Source organism: Tympanuchus pallidicinctus, unplaced genomic scaffold, assembly GCF_026119805.1.
Source record: "Tympanuchus pallidicinctus isolate F22 unplaced genomic scaffold, pur_lepc_1.0 scaffold4, whole genome shotgun sequence".
NCBI lineage: Eukaryota > Metazoa > Chordata > Aves > Galliformes > Phasianidae > Tympanuchus > Tympanuchus pallidicinctus.
The window spans coordinates 6,292,871-6,311,833 of NW_026294758.1; the positions used below are offsets into that span (position 1 = coordinate 6,292,871).

General features: G+C 38.1%; 1 protein-coding gene across 1 annotated transcript; it reads right to left on the reverse strand.

The window, feature by feature from the left end:
- Positions 1–1,197: 1,197 nt before the first annotated feature.
- Positions 1,198–18,948, reverse strand: PLAA (phospholipase A2 activating protein). The gene is made up of 14 exons (XM_052700880.1): positions 18,728–18,948; positions 16,801–16,994; positions 14,948–15,048; positions 14,735–14,855; positions 14,287–14,454; positions 12,252–12,387; positions 11,552–11,721; positions 10,449–10,606; positions 9,320–9,539; positions 7,348–7,416; positions 5,780–5,845; positions 4,430–4,525; positions 3,285–3,449; positions 1,198–1,914 (listed from the first exon to the last, which is right to left on the reverse strand). Exons 1-14 carry the CDS (start codon positions 18,874–18,876, stop codon positions 1,349–1,351), a joined length of 2,379 nt encoding a protein of 792 aa, XP_052556840.1. The 5' UTR covers positions 18,877–18,948; the 3' UTR covers positions 1,198–1,348.
- Positions 18,949–18,963: the final 15 nt, after the last annotated feature.

Genomic DNA, 18,963 nt, shown 5'->3' on the forward strand with positions numbered 1-18,963 from the left:
CTCCTGTGCTGGAAAAACTTGACCTTTTTTTAATGATTTCCATTCTGGTAATATAATTACTTATTTTAAAGTCACACTGAACTTTGGCCATCCTAGCTCTAAACAACAGTGGCACATGTGTGGGAGTTCCGCAGTTTTTCATTCCCCAGCAGGCACAGGGTAACAGAACTATCACTAGGATCTGTGAAGCTGATTAGGAGCCTGACAAATTTCCTGTACAAGGAAAGGCAGAGACATGGTTCTCTTCAGCCTGGAGGAGATAAGACCGAGGAAAGATCCTATCACTGCTTATGAATATCTAAAGGGCAGATGTATAAGAGTTTTGGGGACAGGCTCTTTTCATACGTGAGCAGTGACAGATTAAGGAGCAACAAGAAAATGTTGGAAAGCAAGATTTCCACACAAACACAAGGAGGAACTTGTAAATTCCCCTTTTCAAAGACACCACAGTGATTTTTATGAAATCATAAAATTTGACTTCACTGGTTTCTGCTATTGCCTGTCACACTACTTGCATTTAAGTTCCTCCCACATTCTCTTAAAATAGTCTCATTTTGTTTTTTTATCATCTAATGCATTCTAACATATTTTGAAGTAAGAGTTTTGCTATAAATCAGTAGAAAAGTTAATCTAAGAAGCTTGTTTAAGCAATTTTGTAAACTGAAAAACATTTACCACTGAAGCACTGTCTATATAGCAGTTCAAGATTCCACTCTTCAAAAAGTCACTTAACTCTAGATTTAAAAAAAAAAAAAAAAACCAAAAAACAAAAAACCCACACAAGATAGAAGATACCCAAGTTTTAAAAGAAGTGGAAAAGTGGAAAAAAGATGGTGGAAATCATGTGCATGTCACTTCCTTACTATCATACTTGACCAGTTAGTATAGTCAGTGTTAATTAACAAGTTGGTGAAACTTGTTGACTTTTCAACAGACCCTCTATCAACAGGACCCTTTCTCTGCTGGCAAACAGCATGGTCAAGAAACAGTCATTGCACTGAAATGTGGAAACATGGTCGGATGAGCAAGGGAGCTGGCATCTCTGGATCACAAACAACTCTTACATTACATTTCTGTCTAGATAATGTTTAAGGAATGAGACTTTTTGACTTGGTGATCTGCTTTGATCTGAGCTACAACAGAAGGGCTTTCTGAAACAGCTCTGCATAGTAGACTTCAGAAAAGTAGTCAAGGGAAGAGAGTGAAAAGTTTTATTTGCTCCGTACTTCACAATAAATCAAGTTTAAGTCATCCACAGTATTTTCTCCATTATATTCTGTCACAAAATATGAACAAAAGCATACGTTCTTCTGTATACGGTGTGTTGCTCAAGTGCTAAGTAAAACAATTACAACAGATTAAGAACAAACCTACAGCATTCCTTTACTTTAGCTGGTTCTGACACAGACACATACTTCTTTATTTGAGAGTCAACTCCAAGAGACTTAGCTAATTGCACAGCATTTTTATCATCACTGATTAGTGTTCCCAGAGCCACAAGGAGTCTAAAAACAGCTTCAAGATCTTTAACAACTTCCATAACTGTGCTGATAACTGATAAACATTGAGCTTTGCCCTCAATGTTGTTCACTTTATGTAAACATACAGCATAGTTCAATGTCAGTGTTGCAAGTGCAATGTGGACATTCTTATTATTGCCTGATTTCACTTCTACTGCTTGTGTCATTATTTCATCCCTCTGTTCCATCAGGAGCTTCTGGCCTGCTTGGCTGACAAAGCAATTGCAAAGAGCTCTAAGTGCCAACAGCTGGTTTGCTGGCTTTCCTTGAGGGTTCAAAAATTTGAGAAGGAGATGGATAAATTGCACGTGAGCCTCTTCACCACAGAAGTTCTCATTCACAATGGGATGCCTGACAGACAATCTAAGAATGTCAAGGGCTGGGAAGACAATATCTATGAAACAAGAAAAATATGTTTCAGTATTAAAATATTTGCATTAGGTGTGAACACGCTGGTGAGTTTGTTTCAGTAGCAGACACTTTTAAATCCCTAACTTTGGGAACACACTAACATTTAATATATAAACTATATATATATATATATATATATATATATATATGTCATTAATGGCTTTTTATATATAAGATATAAATATACATATATATGTTTATGCTGCTTAAGTTAGGACAGACTCCACAGAGTTTCTCAAAGCTTCCCAATGACTGAATAGGCAGATACCATCACCATTTGTCTTCATGCTGTATCTCAGAGTTTAGAATAGATACAGAACTGATTGCAGGAAAAGCAAGGTTGTTTTTAGGCCAACTTCAACTCTTACACAGTTTAGAAGAAAAATAAAATACATTCAACTGATTAGCTACGTAACTATGTATCAGTATAAGGAACCTATATTTACAGTTTGTTCAATACTTCCCTCTCAACTTCCCTAAATTTCAAATATGTTTGGCTCCTAAGCTGTGTTACCAGTATCCTAAGCCTACATACATATCAAGGAAATTGAACCTGCTTAGCAACGCACTCTGCATTTTTTCCCCACAGATATACAGTAACTGTAAAATTAACACATGATATCAGACTTCCTGTAATGTACACAGACATTAGCCATAACAGCTCACAGTTCTATACTGTAAGCAGTTTTCAATTTAAAAAAGTATTTTTCCTGTTAATAAGCTTTTAAGACTCATTTTAAAAAAGCAGTTCATCTTAAACATTGTATGTTTAGGTATTTGTATATGCAATGTATCCAATTCTTCCAGGATATATGTTCACAAACAAGATAGTCTTTCCAGCCAGTCATCAGTACCGACAATGTTATCTAATGACATTGTATCACTCCACTTGTATTCATTCATTCAGAATGCCATTTAACTAATGCAGACTGCATGACCTAACTTCAGGAACTCCCATCATATTACATAGAAGACGTTTTGTGATATATATTCACATGTATTTAAATACAACTCATTTCCATAATTTTACCTCTCATTTGATAGAACTCTAACTTTGCTTTATTTCCTAACAGGCCTCAGAGCTTCTTGAAGAAGCTCTACTAATGAAATAACTGTGACTGATGTTTGTATCAAATTTCTCTTTTACCTTTGTTGTTGTGCCAGCAACCATCTGACAACTAATTAACAGTTCTGCTGTTCATGCTGCTACCCCTGTAATGTTCTCCACTGGGTTCTGTCTGAGTTATAAACTCTTTGGGACAGACTTTGTAGCTTCCAGCATTAACAAGAGTTCTGGTTCATAGTGAAGTACTGATGAGACAACAATATGAAAAAATAATTGCAAATGTCTACCTTCCGGCCAGTTAATCGCTTTCCATAAAGTTTGCATTTGTTGTGCTGTAGGCATTTCTGCAGAGGTATTGCATGTTGCAGACAGTAACTTTTCTAGGATTATCAAGTCATCTTCTGTAAGTTTTTGTTCTTCAGCAGCATTGCTATTAAGTTCCTTTAGTTTACCTGTAAGACCAATTGAAGAGATATGATTTTCAGCTCAACAAAACTCTTTACAAAAAACTGGATTTGCAGTATTTTACTGAAGAAGTTACAACTGCTGTGATCATTTAAGAACATTACTTCTCACAATTTCAGGTTTCTAATTTCAATCATCACAACAAATATTACTATCAAGCCTCCTTAATACTATAGTGCTGGTTCAGAACTCACATTTTAGCCTATGTGCAAGCAAAGATGGAGAAGAAATGAAAAAGATTTGAATAAGATAATTTTAATCTGGAGATGTTTGAACCAGGTACTGTATTTTCCTACAGCGTGAATACAAACTGGTTTTACAAAACTCATAACTGCGTTAAGGCACTCTACAAGAACATACCGTAAAAAAAAGAGACAAGTAGAGATTCTGTGGAATTCTGAGATTATGTTACATTACAGAACAAGAATATGGATGGATAAACAGAAAAAGACAACAGCAATATTCATCAGAAGTGTGCATTACTACTAAACACTGTGTATCATTTTCTGTACCGCAAAATGTTCTGATTAAACACAGAAGAGACGACTCTATGAAACTACAGAGCACCTTCAACATAGAGCAGATTACACTGTACTAGTGTCTAGTGCTTTTAAACTTTCATAAGCAAAACTGGAAAGGGATTGCATATGACCCACATACCCAGCAGCTAGGAGAAAAAAAAATCTCAGTGCTCAGATGTACCAGCTTTGTAAACAAAACACCGAACGAAAGCAGACAGCAGGAGAAAGAAAAAAAACAATCTGCATTAGATAGGAATTCTTCTGAAGTTTACTCCCCTTTCTAAGCCTCCTAATACATTCACCATTAAAGCAATTACTTTAATTTTAAAAGGTCAAAACTGAGAAAGAGGAGGAAAACTATTGGAAATATTTAGATTTTTGAAGGAAAAAAAAAGTTATTTCTTTTAAAAAGATGAAAAAAAAATCCTTGAAATTAAAATACTGACCCAAAATCTGTGTAGGATTGGCCTGGTCGAAGGTGACAGCATCCTTCTTAGGAAAATAAATGTTTTCAGCTTCAGCTGATTGGTAGGCACCCATTCCTACATAAACAAAAATGAGCATAAACAAAAAAACAGCATACCAAAGCATCTGATACAGATTATTACCCTACCAATAACACTTTCCCACTGTTCACCACTCAGACTTTTTTTTTTTTTTTTTTTTATAAAAACCTTAATGCTTAAGCAATAGCTGTCTTTCTTTAGATTGTTTTATGCACATTTTATGTGTAAGGGTTAAAACCTGAAGCAATCCTTCACAAGCTGTTCTTCCCCCTATGACAAATTTGTTAAGTATGTATTTTTATGTGATACCTGAATTATATTGAAACAAAAATACAGTCATAGGAATTGATACTGCAATTAAGCCATGAAAATTCTCTGGCTTTAGAATAAAAGCTTCTCCTGCTCCTCATTATTTTCATAATAAATAGGCAGAGATCTAAATCTGCAGATATGACCAAGTTACATCACATGCAAGAGTAAACCAACATCACAATATTAATAAAAAGCTTTATGATTTTCTAGAATCACAGATGAACTGATAGATTACATTGTATAATTTCCACTAAAACTGCATATATTTATTTCTTTGTGCAACAGCTGCCAGCACACCAAAAATTTTCTCAATAAGCAGATTCCTAATGTATATTATAAAGCTTCTGTGCGTGTGGCACTACAGCATGGTCACTCCAAAAGGAATGGTTTGTGCTTATTTCCATGAAAACTACAACAGATGCAAAGAGCACAAGAAAACACTGTTTGATAGAGCAAATTCTCAGCAACAAAACACTCTTTTTCAACATAGCCACCACCACTGACTATGCAATTTAGTCACTGACGAACAAGAGTTTGCAGACTACACTCATACAAGTCTGCATGCAGCTGTGTCAGAGGAGTGTCAGGCTGGGTCAGGTTCTTCAGAGTGTGATCAAGCTTCCCAGCACAATGCTCAAGGCCCCAAGCTGCCAGAGTTCAAGGAGTGTTTGGACAGTACACTCAGACACAGGGTTTGAATTTTGGGTGGTCCTGTGCAGAAACAGGAATTGGATTTGATGATCCCTGTGGGTCCCTCCAACTCAGGATATTCTACAATTCCTAAGTGTAAAAGAAGGCTTTATTCCCCTTGTTTTTTTTTGTTGTTTTTTTTTTTTTTAATAATTTCTGAAATATAAGCAGTTTTAATCTGCTTGTAATGCTTAAATATAAAATTTATAACAGCATGGAATCCACAACAAAACAACAACCAAAGAAGAAGATCAGCAATGCTCTTTACAAGGCAGGCCTCACTCTTACCTGTGTATGGATCATGCCCACCCTCTGCAGCATTTGATGCTGAACCAGGAACATAGCGACCAGCACCTGAATGGAGAGGTTAAACTTTTTCATCACCACCACTGGCAAAGAGGTAGTGTATATGTGCTTTTAATTGGTAGTTTTGAAATATCACTACTAACAGTATTATTTTGCACTGACAAAATTAGAAAAAAGTCCTCTAACTCTTCTTGAAACTTACAGACTTTTTTTTTTTTCCTCTCTCTCTGTCTCTCTGTCTCTCTCTCTCTCTGTCTCTCTCTCTCTCTCTCTCCCTATATATATATACATATGTGTGAGGGTAGTGCTGGTGGCAGTGATGGCCACTCAAAGGTAAGTGACTATTCAGTAAAATTCAGGCAGTTTCTCTGGCACCACAGATGCCAAACTCCTTGGTACAACTCGCTGTGACCATTAAGAGCTCGAGGCTGTTACCCAGGCCTGCCTTCTCCCTCTGCCTGAGGCAGTGATGGCCTCTCCTGAAGGACAGTAGGTTCTGAATGTGGTGCTAAGTATTCAGGTGCCAAAGCCATGAACCACCAGCAGAGTTCAGGAGACAGTCAAGGTTTTTAGAAATGAAAAACCGAGCCACAAAAAAAAAAAAAAAAAAAAAAAAAAAAAAAGGGAAGAGGGACAGCTGGAGACCACAGTAGAGAGGGTATGGAGGAGGACTGTCAAGATGGGAAATGCTTTAACTTCAAGCAAGAGCAGGAAGGCTTCTGCGCCACATGGACAAATATTACACCTGGCAGCGATGAGGACAAACACACAGAAGAGGATGCATCAGAGCCAGCTGAAAGTGTAGCTAGCATGTACAAAAACAGGGAAAGGAAAGCAGAAGGGGTGAGAGATTTCTTCCAGCAGGGCACAAAGACACCTATTTGACCTATTTTCTTGGGAGGTTTGTTGTTTGCTGGGAGTCAGGATACAGGATGTCAGAGGGACTGCCACAGCTTGCCTGGCCCTCATACTTTAACCCCTGCTATTCTTCGACCTACACATCAGTGATGCTGCCAAGAAAGCCTTGCAGAGCATTAAAAGTAGTTAGAGAGCTTTGAGGGAAGGTCTATGACTGTGTGACCCTTCTCTGAGGATCAAGAGCTACTAGGCAGGATGAGATTTCTTTACAAACACGCTTATTACAAATGAGAAGGATTTTAAGCTGTAAGAGGAAGGATTAGAATCTAAAATTTAGCATATATAGATACCAGTAATATTCACATAAAGAGAATAAAGAGATAATGAGAAAAAAGAAAAGTCTTCTATGAAAATGCCCGATCCCGAGCTGGCCATGGCTATAAGATTGGCAAAACATGGCATTTAATATCTGACTGCTTTGCTGCAGAGGACAGAGTGATGCAAGGCAGACCAGACAAGCAGACAAGAGAGACAATGCTAAACAGAGCTGGACAGGCTCCACACAATCAATCAACTGTCCCACAGTGCTACTCCAAGTAGAGGAGAGGAAGAAACAGGACTCAGGAGCCAAACAAACTCTAACTGAACACTGGCAAGACAAAATACAGTAAAGATTATTAATATTATATTACCTGTAAATGGATCTGCTGCAGGGGCTGCATTTGACAGAGATGTAGAGCCTGGAACATAACGCCCAGCACCTAGCGAAACATACATACCTTGGTGTTAGTAAAGTATCAGTATTTTCAGACAGATGCAACTGAAAAATGAAGGCAAACATCAAAATAAGTCATAAGACATACTAGATCCTCTTTACACAGTTCCCCCAGTGCTCAAGAAAATTCTGAATATATCAGAGTCAGAACTTTTTTTCTAGAACATAAGCATTGTACATTCGGACAGAGTCAAGTTAAAAGGTATGAGCACAGGTTTATACAACTGCAGTTCCATAAGATGCATCTGAATCTGATTGATGGCCTCTAAAGTAATTTCTAGTTCACTGCAAGGAAAAAAAAAAAAAAAGACTTAACTTAGTTATTTTCATGACATTTTGTTCCTACCTACAACTTTGTGGAACTATCTGAATAGTGGGTTAGTTTGTAAAGCAACAGAGAGGATGTAACCAATTAACAAAGTTCAGCTGTTGAGTAATTAACTTTCAAATACGCTTTTTAATAAATTAAAAATAATGGTTTTCATTTTCTTCCTGACAAGGATTTACTTACTTATCTTAGTCAGTTTCATTTCTCCCTCCAGTTAAATTTTTGTATTTTATCCATTGCCTTAATAGCATCTGGCCACTGTTAGCCCAATTGGATAAAAAGCTGGATTTTCTTACATTGAAAAAGAAAGATTAGACTAAAAAAAGATATAGCTGGCTTGACTAACATTTTGTTCAAAGATTTGCTCTGATAAAAACCTCACAGATTTTACAAGCTTCTTGTCAGATCTATCTGTGCCATGTCCTCCATCATTTGAGGACAGGAAACAAGTGCAAGAACTAGGACACTGAAGTCTTGATGATCAGTGAGATGGATTGAAAACTGACTGAAGACATGTCACGAGGGTGACATCAGTGGCACAACATCTAGTTAGAAGCTACTAAGTGGCAACGGACCTTACATGTCAGTTATTGGAACTAATCCTCTTTCACACCTTTGTTAATGACCTGGATGATGTAGTACAGTGTAGATTTGCTGATGGTACGTTAACAACAAAATGCTAAAAGTGACTGATATCCAGAGGACTAGTTGTCTTACGACCTAAGGGGACTTAGCTAAGCAGGAACCTCTTGAAATTCAAGGAGAAGTTCAAAGTACTGCACCTGGAGAGAAACAACTCCAGGCACCACTATGTGCTAGGGACTACTAAAAAGCAACGTGGCAGAAAAGTCCTAGTGGACACCAAGCTGTTTATGAGTCAGCAATATGACTATACTGCAAAGACGACTAATGGCATCCTGGGCAATCTTGGCAAAATTCTGACAGCAGGTGGAGAGGTGAGCCTTCCTCTCCACTCAGCACTGAGGAAGCTGCCCCTGGGGTACTGCGGCTAGCTCTGAGATCCCCAATACAAGGGAGATTGACATATCAGAGAATACAGAGAATTAGGGGCCACAGGATGCCAAGACAAGAAGTAAAGTATCTTCCAAGGGATGCCCATTAACAAAACAAACTGAAACACGGGAAGTTCTGTCTGGACACCAGGAAACACTTTTCAGCTGTGCACATGACTAAGCAGTTGCCCCGAGAGGCTGTGGAGTGTCCCATGCTGGAAGTATTCAGGAGCCATCTAGATGTGGTCCTGAGCAAATTGGCTCCCCCTGTTAGACTTGGTAATCTCTAGAGATCTCTTCAAGCTTCAATGATTCTGCAACTCTCAAGTCTGCATGTAAAGTGACCTACACTACCAGGTAAGCATAGCTGGCTTACAGCAGCATTATAGAACACATAATGCTCTAAGCCATTCTACTAAAGTTCATGCCCTAGCCTTGTGATGGAATATACTTAGAGAAAACATCGGAGCATACCAAGAATATTTAGAAGTACACATCTTTATCTCAGATGCTTAACTTCTTGATTGTGCCCAAGTTTTGTTTTTTACCTGTAAACGGGTCTGAAAATTCAGTATTTGTATTCAACGGTGCTTGCCCCTTAGTGTTGTCTATAATAAATTTGGCCACCTGATCCAGAAACATTGGATTTAGATCATTCTTTTGCAGGAAGTTATATGCAGCCAGCCAAGGATCATCAGAAATGTTATATGGCAGTTTGTAGGAAGGACCACTTTCATTTACATCAACAGTGAAAACATAGTCATATTCCTATATGAATAAAAACAAAAACAAATGAGGCACTTGTCAGCACTTTTTTTGCATAAAGACATCAAATACAGACTGATAGTGGTCCAGGCCTAAGCCAAAAAACTTTAAAACTGCAACTTGCAGATTGTATCAACAGTAGTTGTATAGTCTCATATTTGTTGGAGCTTATGTGTAACTATACCCTACATTTTCCATAATTCTGTATTTTGACAAAACCAGGCAAGAATAATATACCTGTACATACATTGTCATCATATATTGCAAAATAACTCACAGACATCTCTGACTGACTGTGAAGGTATAGGGCAGACAGGTACCTGAAAAAAACATCAGGACAAAAAACATACTACTACTACACAAGAACAGAGCCCCATGATTTCTTAAAACATACAAGAGAAAGTTCTTTGCTATGCAGAATTTTTTCTGTGTATGCTTCAACAAATGAAATGATTACTTTTCAGATTACCCCTCTTTACGTTCCAAAGTTTAAAAAAAAAAAAAAAAAAAAACCAGAGAAAATCTGGGACTTAGAATTTCAGATTGACCCAATGTTACACACTACAAGCTTCTTTCTCTTTGCAAAGGCAGTTATATGTAACTTTTCTGTGTAGTAGTAATAAATAGTTGAGATTTTGATTCTTCTGTTACTAGCTGGCAGGTGGTCTTCCTGCAAAGTAACTTCAACTTGTTTGCTTATTTTACAAAATGCATTTCAAAAGTAGAACAGAACCTAACAGTACTACCTGTAAGTTTTATTAAATCAAAAATGTGCAAAAAGAAAAATAAACGAATAAATTCCTATTTTTTAATCTGTATTATATTTAAGTCGTGATCAGAATCTTTTTTCTCTAATGTGAAATCCAGCGTTTAACTTAAAAAGGAATAAAGCCTATTAAATGTTGTACATACTTTTCCTTCAAATAAAACCTTTCCAGATGTTTGTTGTGTGCCTCCTGAAGAGCCAACAACATCACCAATCTTTATCCATCTTCCTTCACTAACACTCCACTGATATGCTTCAACTTTCCCATTATCTTTAATCAGCCGTGTCTGTCCATCTCTTGTTCCTGCAGGCATGAATATTTAACAGATTAAAGAAATTCAAGAAATTTAAAAATAAAATTTACTTTAAGAAAGAGAAAGTCTAACACAGAACTCAATTACAAAGATGAAGAACTAGTCCAAGATTTGAAGTCACAACACAGAAAACTAGATAGTAAATGTTGCAACAAAAATAGCAGAATACGTGGACAATAGCAATTTACAGTTATAGAAATGTTATATGCCAGCAGACAGTTGCATAAGCAGTCCTTAAGTATTTCAAAAGTTCACCATTTTCACAGGGAGGTCACAATTAAGAAAGGTGATATTCTCTCATGGTTTAAAAAGATAGGAAGCTTTATATGATTCTAAGACTTATACAACTTGCTGGTTAGAATTGACAGCTTAAGTCACTGACTCATCCACCTGGGAAAAAGTATTTGCATATTTAAGAGTAATCTTAATCACCACTTCTCCCTCTACTTTCCTCAGTAACCTCCCGAGCACTTGGAACGCGTACCCTCCAGTTGATCGAGCAAAACTGTTTTTCAAGCTGAGAGCTAGAATGTAATCATTTTTAATTTGTTCTTAGGGGGGCTGGAGGGGAGGGAAAACTTAGTAATCCTTTTGAAAGTTATATGGCTGTCTCTTATTTTTGCCATAGCTAGCATAGTAGATCCAGAACATCTTCAACACACTGCAGCATACTGAAAGCCAGCTTTTTCTGAATTATTTCGCAGAATATTTATTTTTCACCTTTTTAGTATACAAAAAATACACACACACACAGAAATATTTACAACTCCAGTCTTGCTAACAAAAGAATCAGTGCAGAACAAAATCAAGCTTTCTTCTTTAGCGATTCTACTGAAAGTGATTCAAACCTTTATTTGGAATGGATGGAAAGTTTCAGTATATCACAATCAAGATCTGGAGGCACCTCTAACATAACAGAATTGTACATAACTTACCAGGATCCTTAAGGTGTTCTCTTCCAGGAAGATCATCAGCATTAATATCTCCTAAATCACCAGTTTTAGGGTCAATGGATGTTTGGGAAAGCTCATTCTCGAAGGCCTGTATCTCTTCAGCACTTGCTGTTCTTTCCAAAGACTTCGTAAATACCCTTATGATTCCATCACTGAATGAAGAGAAAACATGCAAAGAAAAATAGTATGTTAAATATCAAAACTACATATATTCTGATAGTGACTTCTACATCATGATAAACCACAATTATTTCCAGCAATTCTTCCCCTGCCTCCCCCCTCCCCCCCCTTTTTTTTTTTTAATTATTATTATTATTATTAGTTTGCTCTTATTCTAAAAAAGGTCTATAGGACTTACAAAAGTTACCTTGAAACTCCACAATACAAGCCAAGGTAGGATATGCCTATCAAATGTGCTATTCACACAGTATAGTCTCAGTATTACCACATTCCCAAAGAATTCTTTTTACCTCTGCATTTTGCATATCAATACAAAATATCAACCTTTATATCATATCAACCTTTTGGCTGGAACACAGCACACAAATTTAATTTTCACATGCATCTTCACAGCTGTATTTTTAAATATAGTGGGAAATGATAATCAGAGGAATGCACACCATTTCACCTGGGGTTTTTCAGATCTAAGTCTGGAAATACACTGAGAATAAGACGTGGATACCTTGCACCAACTACAATGTCATCATTGTCTAACACACAGCAGCACCACACAGACTGAGCTGGGAGTCTGATTGTTTGAATGCATTCCCCTTGCTTCCAGATTCTAAGAGATCTATCTTCTCCAGTAGTTACAAAATCTGAAAAGAAAAAACACAAAAGCTTTTAAAGCTGATTTTTAGCATACTATGTTAGTAGGTGCCTCTCTACAACTCGTTATCTAAGAATTAAAACATCAAAAGTCACTACATAGTTGTCTGGTCAAAAAACAAGAGAATAACTTGCAGGCTGAGCAGCCAGACAGGGAAAAAACAGTTGTTTGCATCTCAAGATTGCTTTCTCCTTCCAAGAGTTTAAACAAAGAACTTGAAATTATAACTGCTTTTTTTTAGAGTTTCCAGAGCATGACTGTTGTTATAACTACCAGATTTTTCCAAGGTCAGGCTGCTATTTCAGTAAACATGCATAAAGCCTGCTCAAAAACCAAAATCTAACTTCAGGCACGTCCTCTTATGAGGAGTTTTGGTGCAGAAGAGATTTGAGATACACAGCCACTTTATCTGATGAACAAACACTTCATACAGCAAACAAAGTTCATTGAATTTATTTTTCAACTGTCTGCAATAGTTAGTTCTGAACTTCCAAACTTCTCAATCTTAAAACATGCATACACTGCATGCATAAAATCGTTGATCTAAACTATTTCTAAGATACTTTGAAATCACAGAATGGCTTGATTGGAGAACATCGAGGACCAAGTTCAAAACCACTTGCTGCAGGGGTGCCAACCATTACATCAAGTACCAGATCAGATTGCTCAGGGCCCCATCCAACCTGGCCTTGAACAGCTACAGGAATGAGGTATCCAGAACCTCTCTGTGTAGCCTGTGCCAGCACCTCACCATCCTCTCAGTGAAAATCTAAGTCTCCCCTCTTTTAGTTTAAAACCATTCCCCCTTGTCCTATCACTAACCACAAACAAACAAAAAAGTTTGTTTTCCTCCCATTTATAAGCTCTGTTTAAATACTGGCAGGCCTCAATGAGGTCTCCCCACAGCCTTCTCTTCTCCAGCTTGAACAAGCACAGCTCTGTCAGCTTGTCTTCACAGGAGAGGTGCTCTAGCACTTGGGTCATCTTCATGGCCCTCCTCTCGACCCTCTCCACAAGCTCAACATCTTTCCTATGTTGGGGATACCAGACCTGGATGCAATACTTCAAATGGGGTCACATAGGTCAGAATACAGCGTGACAATCTCCATCCTGCCCTGCTAGCCACCCCTCTTCTGATGCAGCCTAGGATACTGTTGGCCTGCACACTGCTAGCTCTTGTTTTTTGTCCACCAGAACACTTAAGTCCTTCTCAGCAAAACCACTCAAGAAATTCTTCTCCCATCTCGTATACATAGCTAAGATTATCGAGTGCAAAACCTTGCAGTCTGCTTATGTGAATCTCATTAGTTTCATGTGAGTTTATCAAGGTCCCTCTGGCAGTATCTGCTCCTTCTGCTATGTCAACTGGAACATTCAGCTCGCTATCATCAGTAAACTTGCCAAGGGTGCAGTCGATCCCATCATCTGTGTCACTGACAGAGAAATTGAAGAGTACTGGTTCCAAGATGGACCACTCACCACTCACTCCCAGCCTCTTCCTTGACATTGAGCTATGGACCACAACCCTTTCCTGACATTTCTATTAATTCCTTATTCACTGAAATGTATGTAACCTCAAACTGCTAAGCCATGCATACTATTTAAGTACTCCACAGCCATTTGTATTTCAGTACTGCTATCTGGATGGTAATTTTGTGTATCGCTTTATCAAAGTTTCCTGCCTATGAACTTTCATCTTATTTGCTATCAGATCAATTCCGCAGAAGACATGGTTTGGAGTTTAAAAAAAAAATAAAAAATTGAAAAATGTACAACAAATTCAATACTGAGTTTTTCGGTTATGGCAGTTTCATAAAGCTACAGACTGCCTACTTTGCCATTTCATTTTGGAATTGTGCTGGCTAATAGTCACAAAAGATAAACTTACCTTCACAGTGAGGGAAGGCAGATACGCTGTATATATAGTTTGTATGTCCATAATATACGTGCAGACACTCGCCAGAGATATGCCATCTTCGAACACTAGCATCATTAGAGCACGAAAGGAATTCCATTTCACTGAGAATAGCTAAACCTCTTACACAATCTTCATGTCCTGTGTAGAAGAAAGAAATCTTTTTCAATTACCAGCAGTACACTATTTCTATTTAACTCACATCTGTATCCTGGCAACCAATTTTCATTATAGAAGCACTGAAAGAAATTTGAGTCTTTTAAAAGTAATGGGATTTCTGAGTATACAACTCAAGAGATTGTTAAAATCCTGCCTAAAAGTCATTTAATTTACAGAAGTCTTAGTGGTTTCTGATTATATTTTCCCTGTTTTTAATAAAGCGTATGACCTTGATTAAATTACCACCTGCAGCAATATTTACCAGTAAAAGTTCTTTCACATCTGCCTGCCTTCCACAGTTTAATAGTTTTGTCAGCTGAACCCGTCAACATTAATCCCTGTTCAGGCAGTATTTTTACTGCCCATATTGCAGCTGTGTGACCCTGAAAAAAACAAAAACAACCCCACAACACTGTTAAACTTGTTAAAGTAAAATTCAGTACCTATTTTACATTCATGCAGAGTAACTTCATACCTGTAATGTCATCATACATCTGTCATTCAACCAGACTTTGGCAGTTGTATCCCATGATCCACTTAATAGTGTGCCAAATTTCCCAGAAGAAAGGCTGCAAACTGAAATGTATTTTCAGATTAACAACAGCGTTACCTGTATTGTCACAAATCTTATGCCAGTACTTTTAAATTATTTAAGGAGATAAATTTGGCATTAGCAGAATAGCTATCATTGAGGAGTTTGGAGAAAAATTAAGCAGAAATGGAGTTGATGGCCACCTAGAAAGGAACTGCTTACAAATCTCATTTTAGATGTTCACTCCTTTTTGTCATTTATATATCTACATTTTAAGTTTAGTATTTGATCTCAAGTCAGAATATGTTCACCAACAGCACAGATAATTGGTCAAGAAACAGAATTAACGCAAAAATTTAGTTTTACGATTACAGAGAGAAACAAGATTTCACCAACATTATTAGCTTACATTCTCACAAAACAAGTTTTCATACCAAAAATACTTAGCTCATCTTCTTGGAAGACAAAATACTACCACCAAGAAATTATACTGACATACGATAAGTTATTTAACAAGAATATAAACTGCAAATGCTCCAGTAATGCACAGCTATAAAACTCAAGAGGCACAGCAGCAATAAGGGTTACTCAAAGTATACAAAAAGAGCTAAGTCAGAATACGTTATCCATCTGAGAATACATTAAAGAAAGTAGGGCCTTATGTTTCACACAGCAGTCAGAACTAGATAGTATTCTGCTCACGTCTACTGTTAGTCACGTCTCAGTTTTTCCCCACTTCTGAAACAGATTTAAAGTCATAATTAATATGACTTTACATTTAAAAAGAAAAAATTATGTTTTGCATTACTATAAAAATTGCTATAAAAAATACTTTCTGTAGGGAAATCCAACTTGCTTCATATAACAGCATGTCTTTTTATAGACATGAAGGGAATATACTGTTCTTTTATCTACTCATCGAGCCCAGATTTCACATGAAATATGTAAGGCATTCCACGCCTTCCTACACAATGACATTATTTAATTTCTTTATCATGGCAAGTCAAGTCATTTATAATGTAAATATATAAATTTTTGGTGCTGTGTAGCAGTTGAGATTGTTTTCAAACTGATCTCCAGAATCCTTAGAGACCTTAAGAGATCCTGAACATCCAAGATTTGCAATGTTTACTTCTGGAATTCCATAATGAAATAGTACATCACAACATGAAAGCAAACAAACAAAAAACAAGCAAAAAAACCCACCTTTGCATTCCAACATAAGGATTGCTGAATCTTTCATTTCATGGCTTAAAAAGGGTATATAATATTGTTTTTATGTCACATGTTGCACTGATTTATCTATGGAGGTGAAATTTCTGCAGTGACATTTTAGAATTCAGCAGATTTTTAAAGCACCAGTAAATACTGCAGTCCCCTTAGGAAATAAGATGAGCACTGCAAGTTTGTTTATCCCAGGAAGCTTCATTGTACTTCTATGAACTCAGACACCAAAACTAAGCTTAACACAATACACAGAGGATTAAATTACCTGCTTCTTAAAAAAATGTAACTTAATAAAAAGGATACATTCTGTAAATTGCCCTGTGATCAAGTGTTCAAATATCAATCAGCATAAATTTTGTAAGTCCTTCCATCAAACTGCCTTTAAGTGAATTGAGATTACAGAATGCTGCTTGTAGAGGCCATAATCAAACAGCTTACATAGTAAATATCAAAGAAATCAAAATTGAGTTTTACAACTTCAACTCAATTTCCTAATAAATCACATTAACTTCTTGTTGAGTAACAAACTCAAAAAAAAAAAAAAAAAAAAAAAAAAAAAGAGTACATACCTGTATTCTTATGACTCTTAAGGACGTAAAGAGGAGCTGTGTTGTCTACTGTGAAAATGCAAATATTATGATCATTGCCACCAGTTGCAATCAGCCCACGAGGATAGAGGTCACTTGGAGGTATGATGCACACACAAGATACAAAATTTGAGTGGCCACGCATACAGTGCATTTCAGTAAATCCCCTGTTAAGACTAAACATATACGATAATCAGTCCAGTGTCAAAATAGAAATAGCACTTACCTGAGGTGCTGAGTTACAACAGCTCTAGACTTACTAACAACCTTTGCAGTGTGCTTACTGTGGATGAAAAACTTTGAGGAAAACTATACTCCAGCATTCCGACCCAGAAAGCAACATTTAAAGCCATCCACATATTTTTTCTTTTAGTTAAAAGCTACTACTCCCTGCCCTACCAATACATTTCCTGCTGAATAGTCACTCCCTCCAGCCTTTCCCTTTTAGGTACTGGAAGGAATTTCATAAGAATTTGATCAGAATTAATTGCAGTTTGCCTTCGTGAAACAGTCTCCTGTGTAAAATCTCAATTATCTACTCCAGTATAACCCAAAATAAAAGGCAAAATAAATGAAGAAAGCTTGCTAACTGAAAAATCTGTTCATTGGAACATATAAGCATTACATCCAATTCAACCAGTACCCTTGATTTTTCATTATAACACAACCTCAAAAGAAAAAGAATGCTACTGAGTAAATCATCCCTTACCTCCTTCTAGCAACCCTCTGACATCAGGGGTCAGAATGAAACTTCTTTTCTTGCAATAAATTTCTACGCAATTTTGGAATTTCTTCTTGAAATGATAAGAGACCCAACAAACCACACTTAGTGCAAATAGATGTCCTCCATCTCCACTGGAGGGCTACAGACACCAACTGAAACACACGTGAGCACTGACATAAATCTGTCAACTACCTCTGCTTCACAGAAAGCCACTGGAAAATAACTTCAGAACATAGTACTCTCAGAACTGAAAGTAGAAGCAGCTGAGCAGGTCTCATTGCTGCCTCCAGCACCTTCATCATCATCTCACACTGCTTTGCAGGACCTGTTCCCTGAGGAAAATACCTTGCAGCAACGCAGAATCACAATCGTAGCAGGGGCTGGAAAGGGACTTCTGTAGATCATCCAGTCCAACCTCACCAGTAAAGGAAGCTCCCTATGCTAGGTTGCCCAGGAAAGTACCCAGATGGGTCCCGACTTCAACTCCAGATAAAGCAGACTTCACAACCTCTCTGGGCAGTTTGCTCCATTGCTCAGTCGTCCTCAAAGTAAAGAACTTTTTCCTCACATTTGCATAGAATTTGCTGTGTTCCAGTTTGTGCCTGTTATCCCTTGTCCTGCTGCTTGGCTTCTCCAAATGAACCCGGCCCCACCCATTCAATTCCTGCACTTTAGATATTTACAAACAGGGATGAGATCCACCCTAATCTCCAGGCCATGCAGTCGAAGGTTTCTCAGCCTTTCCCTGTAAGAGGAAGGGCTTTCCTCCAGGCCCCAAATCATCCCAGTGGCTCTTTGCTGGACTCCCTCCAGAAAATTCCACCCTCCTTGAAATGAGGAGCCCAGAAACCAGGAACAGCATTCAAGACAGCCTCACAGTGTTGCCTGCCCAAGGAGAATAAACAAAGATCCCTCAAAAACATTCAAAGTACACTGCTTCGCTGTTAAAACCGAGACGTTTCTAAGATTACTTCTACACTGACTGAGAGGAGAAAGCAGCTTGAACATCAGCCGGATAAAGCCTCCCACGTTCGCAGAAGCCACCACCGATATAACCCTGAAAACAACAGCAGCAGCTCGCAGTGCCGCCTCTCCCCATAGCGATCCTTCAGCCAGCCGTGCGCGCCCGCCGTACCCCCCGGTCCAGCCGAGGGCCGCCAGGCCGCTGAGCGCTCCAGCACTCACCCGTCGGGCGTCCAGAGCCGGGCAGTCCGGTCCCGAGATACGGACACGAAGCCGCCCTCGGGGAAGAAACCTCGCGTTATGCCCCGCACGTCTTGTTCGTGGCCCAGCAGGGAGCAGCGAAGCCGGTAGGCGCCGCCGTCGCCCGCCATAACGAAAGGTGGGACCGTTCTGACACGGCACCCGTCCCAACCGCCGCCGCCTCTACTGCCGGAAGTTGCCTTGCATCGCGCCGGAAG

Excerpts from the sequence above, each read along its gene's own strand:
- PLAA (XM_052700880.1), bottom strand. The coding sequence starts at position 18,876 with ATGGCGGGCGACGGCGGCGCCTACCGGCTTCGCTGCTCCCTGCTGGGC. Across the intron at positions 15,049-16,800 it reads TAAGAGTCATAAGAATACAG|TTTGCAGCCTTTCTTCTGGG; the intron begins GTATGTACTCTT and ends AATACATTTCAG. Across the intron at positions 14,455-14,734 it reads ATGTGAAAGAACTTTTACTG|GACATGAAGATTGTGTAAGA; the intron begins GTAAATATTGCT and ends TCTTCTACACAG.